General features: G+C 36.9%; 1 protein-coding gene across 1 annotated transcript; it reads left to right on the forward strand.

Annotated features, from left to right (window-relative positions):
- The first annotated feature begins 10,601 nt into the window (after nt 1–10,601).
- LOC131072517 (uncharacterized) lies at nt 10,602–10,988 on the forward strand. The gene has a single exon (XM_058008690.1). It carries the CDS (start codon nt 10,602–10,604, stop codon nt 10,986–10,988), a length of 387 nt encoding a protein of 128 aa, XP_057864673.1.
- The last annotated feature ends 2,925 nt before the right edge of the window (nt 10,989–13,913 follow it).

Consider the following 13,913-nt stretch of genomic DNA (forward strand, 5'->3'; position numbering starts at 1 on the left):
TATCTTGAATACTCAAGAAGAATGATTCTATTACTATAATAGCGAGGAAGAATAAAATGATTACTTGTGAATCCGCTCAATTGGATATAGGTATACCATTGGTACTGAATGAACCACGTTCCCCGTTCCTAGACCAATTTCATTCCCTCAGTGGATAGTCGGTATCCCACATCACCTGTTAATTTGCAGATAACTGCAAATATGAATGCATCATTAATTCTTTTAAAATGATGTTTAGCCACTTGGAAGGACAACTGAGTGTAAAATTCCCAAACTCTCTTTTCATTAGGTCATTCTCCTAATCTACCTTCAGTGTTCAAACCTGGGTATACCCCACTCCTAGCAACCATCCATACTACATGGGAAGTCATGAAGAATATTTTAGTTTGAATTACATTGCACATTTGCTCATGAATATTATTAGATGTGAGTTGTGCCCAATCAAAATAATCTCCCCTTGAGGAAGGTGTAAATATAATGGTACATCCACAAGTGATAGTGGTTTACATCTTCCTTACCAAAGACTCTACTAAGCATGATGATCAAGTCACATGAAGCGTCCTTGAAATCCACCCTGAGGATGTTGTTTATTGCTTTCAAGCCAGATTTCCTTGGATCATTGAGCCAGACCTAATTTATGTGTCCCCTATTATTTGCTACATCATTATTGAATATTTGGACGACTTCTTCCTTAGTAGCCTATAACACCTTCTCATACTATGAGATTTCAAAAGTCATAGCAAGCATATTGGATTAGGGGTCCACCACTACATTTTATTTTGTATCTACACACCTCCTGTTATCTTTATCATAATGCTAGACAATTTACAAAATCAACTCTAATGATTGGATAGCCCGAGGGAAAACTATGGCCTCTACAAGCCTCGACCTTCGAATCCCTTTGTATGCAACATTGAGGTTTCGAGCAGATACCTCTTGCTTTATTGCTTCCAACTTAATATGCCCTATCTCCGTGTCTGTAACCGATCGCACCTCATTCTCAAATTTAGAGACCAACATATGTCCTTTGTATTGGTACTTCATGGTGACTCCAATCTTATCTCGCTCCTAGCCTTCTTCCTCGGGGTCCCTACTACTTCCATATGAATTATTTAACCTGCAAGAGAAAATTCAGTGATTATCACTTCACATGTTTAAGATAGAAAACTTTGGAATCCCAGAATTCCAAGGTTCCAAAGTCAAAAGAATTTCATACAAACCTCACTCTAGAATCCCAAAATCCCAGAGTCTCGAAGTGGAATGCACTATAAACTTAAAATTTTGGGATCTTGAGATCCCAAAATGCTAAAGCAAAAGGATCAAAAATGCCATCTTAAGAGGTCAAGCTTAGCAATCCTGGGAACCTAGGGTTTTGAAGCTTAGACAGGATAGCTTCGAAAGTGCTTCGGGATCCCAAGAACCCAGGGTTCTGAAGCTTGGAAGGATTTGTCTTGGAGACACTTCGAGATCCTGGGAACCCAAGGTTATGAAGTGCGAACAAGGGCACACCAAAATGCACTTCGAGATCCCAAGAACTTGGGGTTCCAATGTGTGGAAGTTGAATGATCAAACTTAAAGGATCATACTTTGGGATCCTAGAAACCCAGGGTTTCAAAGTATACGGAGGACCAGTTGGAGGGCACTTCGGGATCCCGAGATCCTGAGGTTCCAAAGTTTGGACAGTTGAAATTCATAAAGATGCTTTAGGATCCCATGAATTTGAGGTTCTAAAGTGTGGGAGGCAGAATGTTTCAAGATGTTTGGGGATCCCAAGAACCTAGGGTTCAGAAACAAGGAAAAGACTTGGGAAGCACTAGAATCCCTAGGGGAAGGAAGGGCCAAAAATCGACATGGAATCGACAATGTCAAGAATGACTTATTGAAAACAAGAAAACCCCAAACTAAAACTAAAACCAAGGAAAAACACAAAACCCTAATCTAAAAAACAAGGTAGGAAGGAAGAAAAACCTACCTCAACAAGGGAAGAGAAGAAAACACCAAAGCGCGTGAAGAAACTTGTCGAGATGTCGGGAATGTAGAGCTCACGAATGACCAAGGTGCGCAAATGAGCAAAATGAGACCAGAAAAGGTATTTATACCCCTGAAGACCATGAGAATCGAGGAAAAATGCAACACGCCTTGGAGTTTCAGGGTAAGTGAACAACTAATCTTGGGACTTCGGAGTTCCAAAAATCCAAAGAGGAACAAAGAAAAACACACACAAAACGACTTCGAGAACTCAGGGTTTTGGGGTTTTGAAGTCGCAAAACACACAACACAAGAGGGACAGGATTTTGGGATCCTAGGATCCCGAAGTCTTATAGACCAAAATCTTAAAGACTTTGAAGTTTCGGAAACCCAAAGTTCTGAAGACAAACGAAAAATTCTAAACAAAGGGTAACAAATGCACTTCGGGGTTTCAGGATTCTGAAACTCCAAAAGGAAAGAAGGCAAAGAGGCACACTCCAGGATTTTTGGGATTCCAAAACTCCGAAGGTATAAAAAGAAAACAAAAGAAACAAAGGCAAACCCAAAACCAAAAAAGACCCGAGAACCCCAGACTTCGAACTTTGGAAATGTAACACTGCCAAAGTCGATATCTCAAGATCTCAAGGGGCAAAAAAGGAAAGGAAAACACAAAGTGGGAACAAAACCAAAATAGGAAACAAAAGGGAAAAGGGGGACCTACATTTACTAAGTTGAAATGGAGGGGGCGAGTATGTAGGGCATAACAAAACCCTTGTAGGAAAAAAGTTCACACCCAAATAGATCCTAAGCTTGTATTAATCCTTTAATAGAGTTACATTAGTACAACTTATCTCTTCAAGTTTTTGCAATACTTTGATATTTGTACAACTTACGAAACAACTTATTTTTTCTTCTCCTCCAAGCTTCAATATATAGTTAAAAGTAATACTAAAATCCATGCTCAAAACTGAGTCTAGTAGTCTGTTACATGCAAAAGACTCCTCATGATGTGTCCAAGAGTTACAAGCATCTTTCTAGAATCTTCAAGTTTTTTTTCATGAATTCGAGTGCCCAAATTTACTATAGAACAAAAATAATCCACTACAAGACAAAATAACAAAGTTCCTTGTGTCCAAAAAAGACTACCCGCCTCTTATACATAGTCAAAGATACTTTTGTACACCATTGTTAATAGTGAGATTCTCTTCCACTTCATGTTAATTGTCCAAAGGTATTGGCATTGGCCAAATTAAGCTTCCCCACTCAATGTGATGTTGTGAATAATATTCCAAGTGCCTTAAAAAAATGTTTCTTGTCATGTGTAACATTGAAATTCCCCTTCAATGATTATTTGAGTTTTGACTATTAAATTATTAAAGTTAAAATCCATAGTCATAGGATTGAAGGCTAATATCACCAATACTAACAAATGATCCCATAAATATTCATTGAATTATGGAATAAAAAATTGTCATAAGAGAATAATTGTGGTATTATCAATTGATGAAAAATAATCTATCAAAGATGCACAAGATAATCAAATAAAAAAATATGAATAAGTTGTGGTGTGTAGACACTAAAAATTGTCCTGTTACTAACATCGCTAATATTTTCCTATATTAATTAAATAATCTTGATTATTTAATTAATCTAATTTTATTCTTCTAAATTGATATTCGTGATTTTTCATCATAAACTAATTATTCAATTTCTTTCTCAATCGTTTAATCATTTAGCCATTTTCCTCTTAAATTAATGAAATATTTTTTATTATTTAATTAAGTTCAATTTATATTCCTCCCATAATTAAATAATTTATTTAAATTTTTTAATTATCTCATTATGTCCTCCAAATTAAATAAATTTCATAAGTTAATTTAATTTAATTTCCCTCTATTTTGAATAATTCAAATTTTCCTAAATTCAAATTTCTTCTAATTAATTTCATTTCATTTGATATTTTTGAAAATCAAAATGCAAATTAAATTGCATTTCATTCTAATTTCCCACAGCACATGCCAAAATTCTAATTGCCACTGACATGCAATCAACTCTCAAACAACCTTTTTTGGTTAATCAGTTAACTCTCAATCACCTTTTTTGGACTAATCAATCAATCTAGTCATCTAATCAATCAATTTAGTCATCTGATCAATCAATTCTTTTAACTATTCAATCAAATTCTTTGACTGATCCATCAATTCTATTCAACTCCCAATCAAACCAGTTATCTCTCCAATCAAACCAGTTATCTCTCCAATCATGCCAATTGATCTATCAATCAGATCTAGTTAGCATGAGTAATTCTCTCCCACCAACCTGTCACATGAAATCTCCACCATTGATCGATTCAGTTCTCTAGTGAATCTCAACCATCCAAATCAGACTCTTGAATCTATAAATTTGACATCAATTCCCTTTTTTAAACAACCACTATCTTCAAATTCTCATGCTAACATTCTATAGGTCTTCCATAGCTTGCGACTCTGAGAGCCAACATACCACAAGAATTAGAAGGCCAATGGAAGCAAAACGTTCGAATTCAATAGGGAGTTTTTAATGTTTTCATTCGTTTTGTTGTTGGATTTAAGAACATGCTTTCATTTATTTGTATTGGGAATCTGTTAATTAGATAGGTTTTGGTGGTTAACATGTTAATTCTAATTAACGATTAAATAAATAATTTCCGTGCATACATTGTGGATTTAGCAAAAATACTTGTCCATACAACATAAGATAAAATATCAATTAACTATTCTATATATATATATATATATATATATATAAATAATCCAAGGAATTCTTTAACTAATATACTAATATAATTTGAAATATTTTAATCTCTCTTGAACTTTCTTTTAAAATATTCATTAAAGCTCTTTAAAAAACAATGTTGAAAACAACTTTTCAGATTATAATTTATGGTTTGTTTGTATTTCTCTCAATCTTGTTTAAAGTTTGTTTCTCAAACTTTTTTTCATGACACTTTTTTCTATAGATAACATACTCACCAAATTACGAACACTAAGAATTTTATTTTTAAAGTAAACTTTCGTAATGTTGCATATAGAATCAATTTATTAAATTAATTCTATATAACACACCCACAAAGAAGTTCCAAACTTCATTAAATAACTGTATATAATTTTAAGTTTATAATCCCAGATTCTATACTAAGAATGTTTCAAAAACCACTATCAATCTTTAAAACTTGCACTTGTGAAACTAAACTAAACTTCTTAAGATAGAAATGCGTGGGATTGTAAAGGAAATAGTTGGTTATAAATAAGATTGAATTTATTCAATTTCTAATGACATTTTAGATAATTCAGATTATGAATTCAATTTTTTATTTGTCTACAATGTAAATGAGATTCATTAAACACCTCCTGAAAGAGTACGTTATAGAAGACTCACCCTGTCAAGAACAACTCTCTGGATTACAAGATTTAACTCTAATTCTGATCCGGAGGATAAAATAAATTATCTCCAACACTCTAGAAATAAACACTTGGAACCTCAAAGGGACATAGTTTGTTGTTGCAACTAAACACCAAAATTGGATTCGAACCCATAACCACCTACCTCATAATTTCATCCTTTGTCGGTGCACCACATGATGTCGTTGCTATTAATAGTTGGTTGAATTAATTTAAACTTATCCCACCGCCTATGCTGGAAAAGCAAGGTCGGAGGGTGTTGAACCCCCGACCACTGGCCTCCTAAAATGGTGGTCAACCGTTGCACTATTAATAGTTCTTATGTTAATTTCGGCCTTTGTTGTATTTAAAGAGTAAAAGCCACCAGTTTTAACTAAATAGGGAATATTAGTTAAAACAAACTACTCCAATGAATGCTTCCGAATTAACCAAGTAGAAAGGGGTTAGGAACGGATTTATTTTTGCCATAAGAGGGATATATTATGGTATGGCTTATTTTATGTATAAAAGGGGGTATTAGGCCTTTGAAAATCATCCAGGTGATGAGAAGGAGATTATGAGCTTGAAGACTTGTTGATTATCCCTGCACATTGGAGAATAATTTTGCCATTGTGCTTGAAGGGAACATCTTGTAACATTTGTAATTGATTTTGGAGCTAATTGAATCGGTCCCCCTATTGGAACAGGACCCGGAGACGTAGTCCGACCCGTGGATGAACTTCGTTATCAATTGTGTTTTGTCTTCTATCTTTCTACTCTCTTTCTTTTAGTTCATTACCTTTATTATGCTTTGTTCATTTAAGCATTATTATGTTAATTCGCTCAAATTAAAGCTTTGAATTAACTTGTGTAATATTGTTAAGCATTTGTCTGTAATTGTCATAAATCCTAATCAGATCAAGTTTGGTATCGGAGCTTTGTTTGACTAGTATTGCAGAATTGAATGCTAACAAGATCCAGGATTCAACGAGGTGAAGGAAAGCTTGAAGAATATAATCCTGAGATCGGAAAACGAAGAACTAATCCACCATCACAGATGGAAGGAAAAGGTGGTGGAGAAGGTTCCGAAGACAAGAGTATTCAGAAGACTCTTCAAAATTTGGAAACCATTGTACAAGTTTTAGTATAGGAGAGAGAGGACAAGATGCGAAGACATGCAGCTCGTGAGAACAAAGGAAAAAGACCAGGAGGTGACCATGAGCCTCCAAAAACACTTCCATCTCCTTCTTCTCCGTCTTCCTCGTCTTCTCCCTCTTCTACTCATTCCGAGTCTTCTTCTCTTGTCAAGAGTTCACATAAGCCTAGAATTAAATTGGATGTAAAATTTGATCTACCAAAGTATTGTGGGGAATTGAATGCTGAAAAATTAGATGATTGGATTCAACAGGTTGAAGTCTATTGTAGAGTCCAAAACCTCTTAGATGATGCCGAGAGGATCCAGTTAGCTACTCTTCGGTTAGGAGGTACAGCTCTAACCTAGTGGGAGAGTAGAATTCGGGATGGGTCTTCACAACATGGTAAAATCAATTTAACTTGGTCAGACTTTGTTAATGCTCTCAAGAAGCAATTCTATCCCCTAGGCCATATGCAACAGCTAATGATGAGCTGGCAACTTTTTAGGCAAGGGAAAGGTCAGTCTGTCCAGGATTACACCCATGAATTCAGAAAGAAGGCTATTGCATTAAATGTTCCATTGTATACCCAGGACACGTTGCTTAAGTACGTAGGTGGTCTTCACTCTTATCTGAGACATTCAATTTTGGTCTTGAATCCTAGTAACTTAGATGAAGTTTGTGTTCAAGCCACACACCTAGAGTCAAGAGGTAAGGGTTCTTTTATTGATAAGTCTGATAAGAAGCCATCTAAGTCTGAGAACAAATCCCAAAACAAAGGGAAGGGGAAAAAGACAACTACAGTGAAGAAAGAGGGTGAAAAACCCACATGCTCACATTGCAAGAAAGAAGGGCATGATGATTCTAGGTGCTGGAAGCTGCACCCTGAAAAGAGGCCAAAGAGATATGGTGGAAACAAAGACAAACAAAAGACTGCTGCTATAGTTCAACAGGATCTTGGATCTAACTCTGGAGATGAGACAAAGATCGTTGCTACCGGAATCCAAGGTAAAGAAAAAGGTAGATCTCTCTCATCAGCTACAAGTTCTTCTAATATAAGTGCAAGTACAAGTAAAGATTCTACTCCTAAGAATGATAAGCAAAGGAATGAATTATTTCATATTCGGGTTGTTATCAAACATACTAAAGTTGATACATTATTTGATACGGGTTCTCAAGTTAACTTGATATCTGAAGAAATTGTTAAAAAGCTTAACTTGAATACAATACCTCATCCGAAACCATACCCTCTGGGATGGGTTTGCAATGATGCACAATTGCAAGTAACTAAACAATGTAAGATAAGATTTGCTATCACTGCAAACTTTGTAGATGAGGTAGAAGCTGATGTAGTCCCTTTAGATATTTGTGGTCTTGTACTTGGGAGTCCCTATTTGTATGATCGACAAGCTATCTTCTATAGAGGGGAGAACAAATACCATCTTTTTAAAGATAAGGTTGAATACATTGTACGGGCACACAAGGTAAAGAGTAATCTTGCACTAGTTAATGTTGGTTAGATGAAAAGGTTAGTCAACTCTAGTAAGAACTTTGTATTAATGCTTGTTAAAGCCAAAGAAAATGAAACATCTGAGGCATTTAAAGGATGTGATCCTAAACATAAGGCTGAAATGGTCAAAGTTATTTCCGCTTACAATGACGTGTTTTAGGAACCAAAAGGATTGCCTCCTAAGAGAGAGATACAACATGAGATCCAGTTGCAGCAGGATGTGCCACTTCCAAACATTGGCATGAACCGGTTATCAGTCTTGCAAAATGAAGAGATCAAAAAGCAAATTCAAGAGCTGGTTGAGAGAGGAGTTATTCGTCCTAGTACATCTCCTTGCGGTTCTCCTATTGTGTTGGTTCCAAAGAAAGATGGGACTTGGAGAATGTGCATCGACTATAGGGCTCTGAACAAGATAACGGTAAAGAACAGGTACCCTCTTCCTAGAATTGATGATTTACTTGATCAATTGAAACATGCAATTTATTTCACTAAGTTAGACTTGCGTAGTGGATATCATCAGATACAAATTGCAGAAAATGATATTTGGAAAACTGCTTTTAAGACAAAACAAGGACTTTACGAGTGGTTGGTTATGCCCTTCGAGGTTTGTAATGCACCAGCTACATTCATGAGAGTCATGAATGATGTCTTTCGTCCTTTTATTGATGATTTTGTCATAGTCTACCTAGATGATATTCTTGTATTCAGCAAGTCTTGGGAAGATCATGTAATTCATGTTAAAAAAATCCTTGATGTATTGAGGAAAGAAAAACTTTTTGTAAAGATGTCTAAATGCGAGTTTGCTAAGACATCCTTAGTGTACCTAGGCTATGTCGTAGGGAATGGTCAACTAAAAGTAGACCCTGCGAAGGTCGATTGTATTGTAAAATGGCCTAAGCCAAGCACAGTCACAGAAGTCAAGAGTTTTTTAGGTGCAGTTCAGTATTGGAGGAAGTTCATTGCAAACTTCTCTTTTATTGCTTCATCATTGCACACATTGACCAGTACGAAGGCAACTTTTCAATGGGGAGGTCCACAACAGAAGGCTTTTGACACTTTGAAGGAAAAGTTGAGCACCGCACTAGTTCTGGCTTTACCAGATTTACATCAACCATTTGAGATCGAGACAGATGCTAGCGGGTTTGCCATGGGAGTTGTACTCATGCAAGGAGGTAAACCAGTCTGCTACCACTCTGAAACTTTTTCGGGAGCAGTAAGTAACTATCCCACTTATGATAAGGAACTTTATGCTTTAGTTTAGAGTGTTAAGAAATGGAAACACTACTTAATGGGCAAAGAAAATGTAATCCACACCGATCATCAGCCACTTCAGTATTTGCACTCACAGTCTAAACTGCAACAAAGTAGGCATTTTAGGTGGATGGGTTTTCTTCAACAGTTTCATTTGGTGATTAAGTATAAGAAAGGTGCCCATAACAAAGTAGCAGATATGCTCCTAGGCCTCCAGTTAAGAATGCTTTGATAATCCTTAAAAATAGTTCCATGGTTCATGAAAGTTTTCAGGAACAATATGCTAATGATGAGAACTTTAAGGGTATATATGCAGTTTTAATCCAGCGTAAACATGTAGAAGAAAAAGATTACCATGTGCAGGATAACTTGTTGTACCACTTGGGTAAATGATGTCTTCCTAAAGATGAACAAGCACAGGTGATTCGAGAAGCACATACCTCTTTGATTGCAGGACATTTCGGGGTAAGTAAAACATTGGTTCAATTACAGAAGTATTGTTACTGGCCTCGTATGCAAGAAACTGTTACAAAGTATATAAAGGGATGTGTAATGTGTGCAACCAGTAAACCAAGTAACAGGAAACTGGGTTTGTACACACCATTACCTGTACCATCTCGTCCATGGGAAAGTGTGTCTATGGACTTTGTGGGAGGTTTACCTATGTCTATGAAGGGACATGATTATTTGTATGTTGTTGTTGATCAATTCAGCAAAATGTGTATTTTAATGCCATGTAAGAAACAGGTCACTACTGAACTAACAGCTCATATGTACTTCCAATTTGTATGGGTTCATTTTGGGTTACCTACTTCTATTGTATCGGATCGAGATTCTCGATTCTTAGGGGAATTTTGGACATCTTTGTGGGGACTCATGGACACCAAGCTGAAGAAGAGTACAACCTTCCATCTGTAGACTGACGGACAGACAAAGGTAGTCAATAGGACAGTTGTTCATCTGCTTAGAGGTTACTGTAGCAAGCATCCTAAGTTGTGGGATGAGAATCTTCATTATGTGCAACATGCTTACAACCATGCAGCACATTCTTCTACAAAGAGGTCTCCTTTTGAGACTTGCTTCGGCTACTTGCCAAAGACACCAATGGACTTTGCTTTTGGAAAGGACGATGTTGTAGATGGACGCCATGATGCAGAAAGGGCTTTAAAGTTCATCCAGAAGGTCCAAGCAATCCATCAGGCAGTAGAAGCACAGTTGGAGTAGAGCCAAGCAAAATACAAGGCTCGCCATGACAAGCATCACATAGATCATCATTTTCAGGTTGGTGATCGTGTTTGGTTACATATCAGCAAGGAAAGGATGCAAGGTGAAGGTAAGAAGCTTAAGCCTATCAGATATGGTCCCTTTGAGATCTTGGAAAAGATCGGTACCAATGCCTTTCGCCTTAATCTTCCTCCATATATGCAAATTTACTCAGTTGTAAATGTAGAAAATCTGAAGTTGTACGAGCCTCCAATGATATTCGATGAAGAGGCTAATATTCAAGTTCCTTCAGTTGATGACCTTGCACCTGAGTATATGTCAGAACTTCCAAAGGATGTCATCCTGGACAGAAACATCAGATCTTCAAAAAGAGGTGGTGTTGAATACCTTAAAGTGGGACATAAAGGGATGCACCCTGGTAAAGCAAGATGGATGGAGATTGGTAAAGTGAGGGAACTTTACCCTCACCTACTTTCTGAGTAGTCAAACTTTCGGAGGTCCGAAAGCTCTTCAGTGGGGAGGCTTGATCCGGAGGATAAAATAAATTATCTCCAATACTCTAGAAATAAACACCTGGAACCTCAAAGGGACATAGTTTGTTGTTGCAGCTAAACACCAAAATTGGATTCGAACCCATAACCACCTACCTCATAATTTCATCCTTTGTCGGTGCACCACATGATGTCGTTGCTATTAATAGTTGGTTGAATTAATTTAAACTTATCCCACCGCCTATGCTGGAAAAGCAAGATCGGAGGGTGTTGAACCCCCGACCACTGGCCTCCTAAAATGGTGGTCAACCGTTGCACTATTAATAGTGCTTATGTTAATTTTGGCCTTTGTTGTATTTAAAGAGTAAAAGCTGCCAGTTTTAACTAAATAGGAAATATTAGTTAAAACAAACTACTCCAATGAATGGTTCCGAATTAACCAAGTAGAAAGGGGTTAGGAACGGATTTATTTTTGCCATAAGAGGGATATATTATGTTATGGCTTATTTTATGTATAAAAGGGGGTATTAGGCCTTTGAAAATCATCCAGGTGATGAGAAGGAGATTATGAGCTTGAAGACTTGTTGATTATTCCTGCACATTGGAGAATAATGTTGCCATTGTGCTTGAAGGGAATATCTTGTAACATTTGTAATTGATTTTGGAGCTAATCGGATCGGTCCCCCTATTGGAGCAGGACCCGGAGACGTAGTCCAACCCACGGACGAACTCCGTTATCAATTGTGTTTTGTCTTCTATCTTTCTACTCTCTTTCTTTCAGTTCATTACCTTTATTATGCTTTGTTCATTTAAGCATTATTATGTTAATTCGCTCAAATTAAAGCTTTGAATTAACTTGTGTAATATTGTTAAGCATTTGTCTGTAATTGTCATAGATCCTAATCAGATCAAATTCCTCACTGTTAATTAAAATAAGACGTATGACAATTAAGAGCATTTAACTAAAGATCCATTCCATCCAGCAAGATAACGAATTGTGAAGGCAGGCCCCATTGAATCGACCGGGTGATCAGAAGTGGGCCAAACTGAGGCAGCGACATGAATGACACCTGTTACCAATCTCGTGAATTGCTGTGGAATACGGAGGTCATCACTTTCATTGAATTCCAGTTTCTGTACAAGAGTTTAGCTGGTCCTTGGTGCACCATCTGAACAATCTTGTGAATTGCTGTGGAATACGGAGGTCATCACTTTCATTGAATTCCAGTTTGTGTACAAGAGTTTAGCTGGTCCTTAGTGCACCATCTGAACTATACAAGGATGGCCCCCACAAAGAGAGATCCCCACCACCTGGTTGTGCTCTGCTGGAAAGCCTGGAGTTTCTCCACTCTGATGATAAATAATACCAAAAGTGATTGATTACCAAACTCTTTTATTCGTCTCTGCCATAACTGAACACCCAATATATCTATCTACCCATGACTATCAATGGCCCACTCAGTTGGACCATGCAAACATACGGCTCTTATCAATAATCTAACAGTACTTGAGAATTATGTGAGAGAAGGATTTGTCTAAACGAGCGAAGTCGGATGTGTTAGTGGAATTTTTATATACCTTATTTCTACATCTGAACTCCTTCATATGCTTTCCAATTTAGTTGGTTGGATAGACGTTTTCCAACATTACCAAGTGGAATCAAATTCTATCTGAGTGGTTCAGGAAGCCCCTTCTTTCTATAGGTTCTAAACCGTACTCAGTTGGAAAACCCATTATTATTGAGTTATTCAAAAATTATGAGAAGATGGTCACCCAATGAGTCAATCTATCAATAATAAGTACAATTGGTTCCATCTTCCTCTTCCACAATGCCAACTCATGAGATATAGATGTAGACACCCTTTTTGGAAGATAGATCGGGTGGGGAGGTGGTGTCCTCCTCCACAGGATATTTTGAAAATCAACACGAACAGGTCTTCTCGAGGTAACCTTGGTCCTGCTGGCATTGGTGGCATTGGTAGAGATAGCTCGAGGACTGTTATATTTCTCTTTTCTATTTATAAAAGTTGTTATACTAAAAATTTGATGGAGGCTCTTGCCATTTTATTTGTTGTGGAGTGTGCTTGTGCTCTTGGAAGGAGCAACCTCATTTGTGAATCAGATTCTTAGGTGGTGGTGAATTTGTTGACTCGGCAACATTCTGCAGATGGTAGTTGGTAGTTGAGTTCATTTGTTAACCAGATTCTTCATTTGAGTGATTCTTTGATTTATGTTTTTTTAAAGCATATCTCTAGGGAGTGGAATGGTGTTGCCGATTGCCTGGCCAAATGGGCCTCTGAACACATGCATAATTGGGATATCATGGATAAGGGTCAATTACCCTTGGATTTGTCTCATCACTTGGATCACTTAGTGGATTTTGACGGGGTTGTTTGATGCCCTTGCTTTGTTATTCTTTCGCTTTGAATAAATTTTAACCCCTCCTTTATTTCAATTAGTCAGTTCAAATGGTTGACGTATTTGATTAAGGGTTTTGAGTTCGTTTCAGGTAGGTCTCAAGTTTGATTCTCTTTGCTTGGTTTGACTTGGTGGTTGATCGGTTTGGGTGTCATCCTTCACTCCAAGAGAGTATAAGGTGTCTCTCCTTGTCAAAGAGTTAAGGTTCGGGTCCTGTTCTAACTTGCCGATTCCTCTTGGTTACCCAAAAAAAAGCCTATTGATTACTTATGGGTTGTAATCTTAAAAGGTTTAATATCTTTTTCTACATAATTTTATATTAATAATACAAACTTTAGAATATTATCAAATGATTTATAAGCATAAGTATTTCTTGTCATATTAATTAAGTGTTACATATTCTTGTTTTTTAGAGTTATTCTTGTCAAAGAGAAGGTCTGGGTCACAAGGCTACCTTGCTGATTCCTCTTGGTTACCACATAAAAAAGCCTATTTATTA

The sequence above is a fragment of the Cryptomeria japonica genome, chromosome 10 (genome assembly GCF_030272615.1).
Source record: "Cryptomeria japonica chromosome 10, Sugi_1.0, whole genome shotgun sequence".
Classification (NCBI taxonomy): domain Eukaryota; kingdom Viridiplantae; phylum Streptophyta; class Pinopsida; order Cupressales; family Cupressaceae; genus Cryptomeria; species Cryptomeria japonica.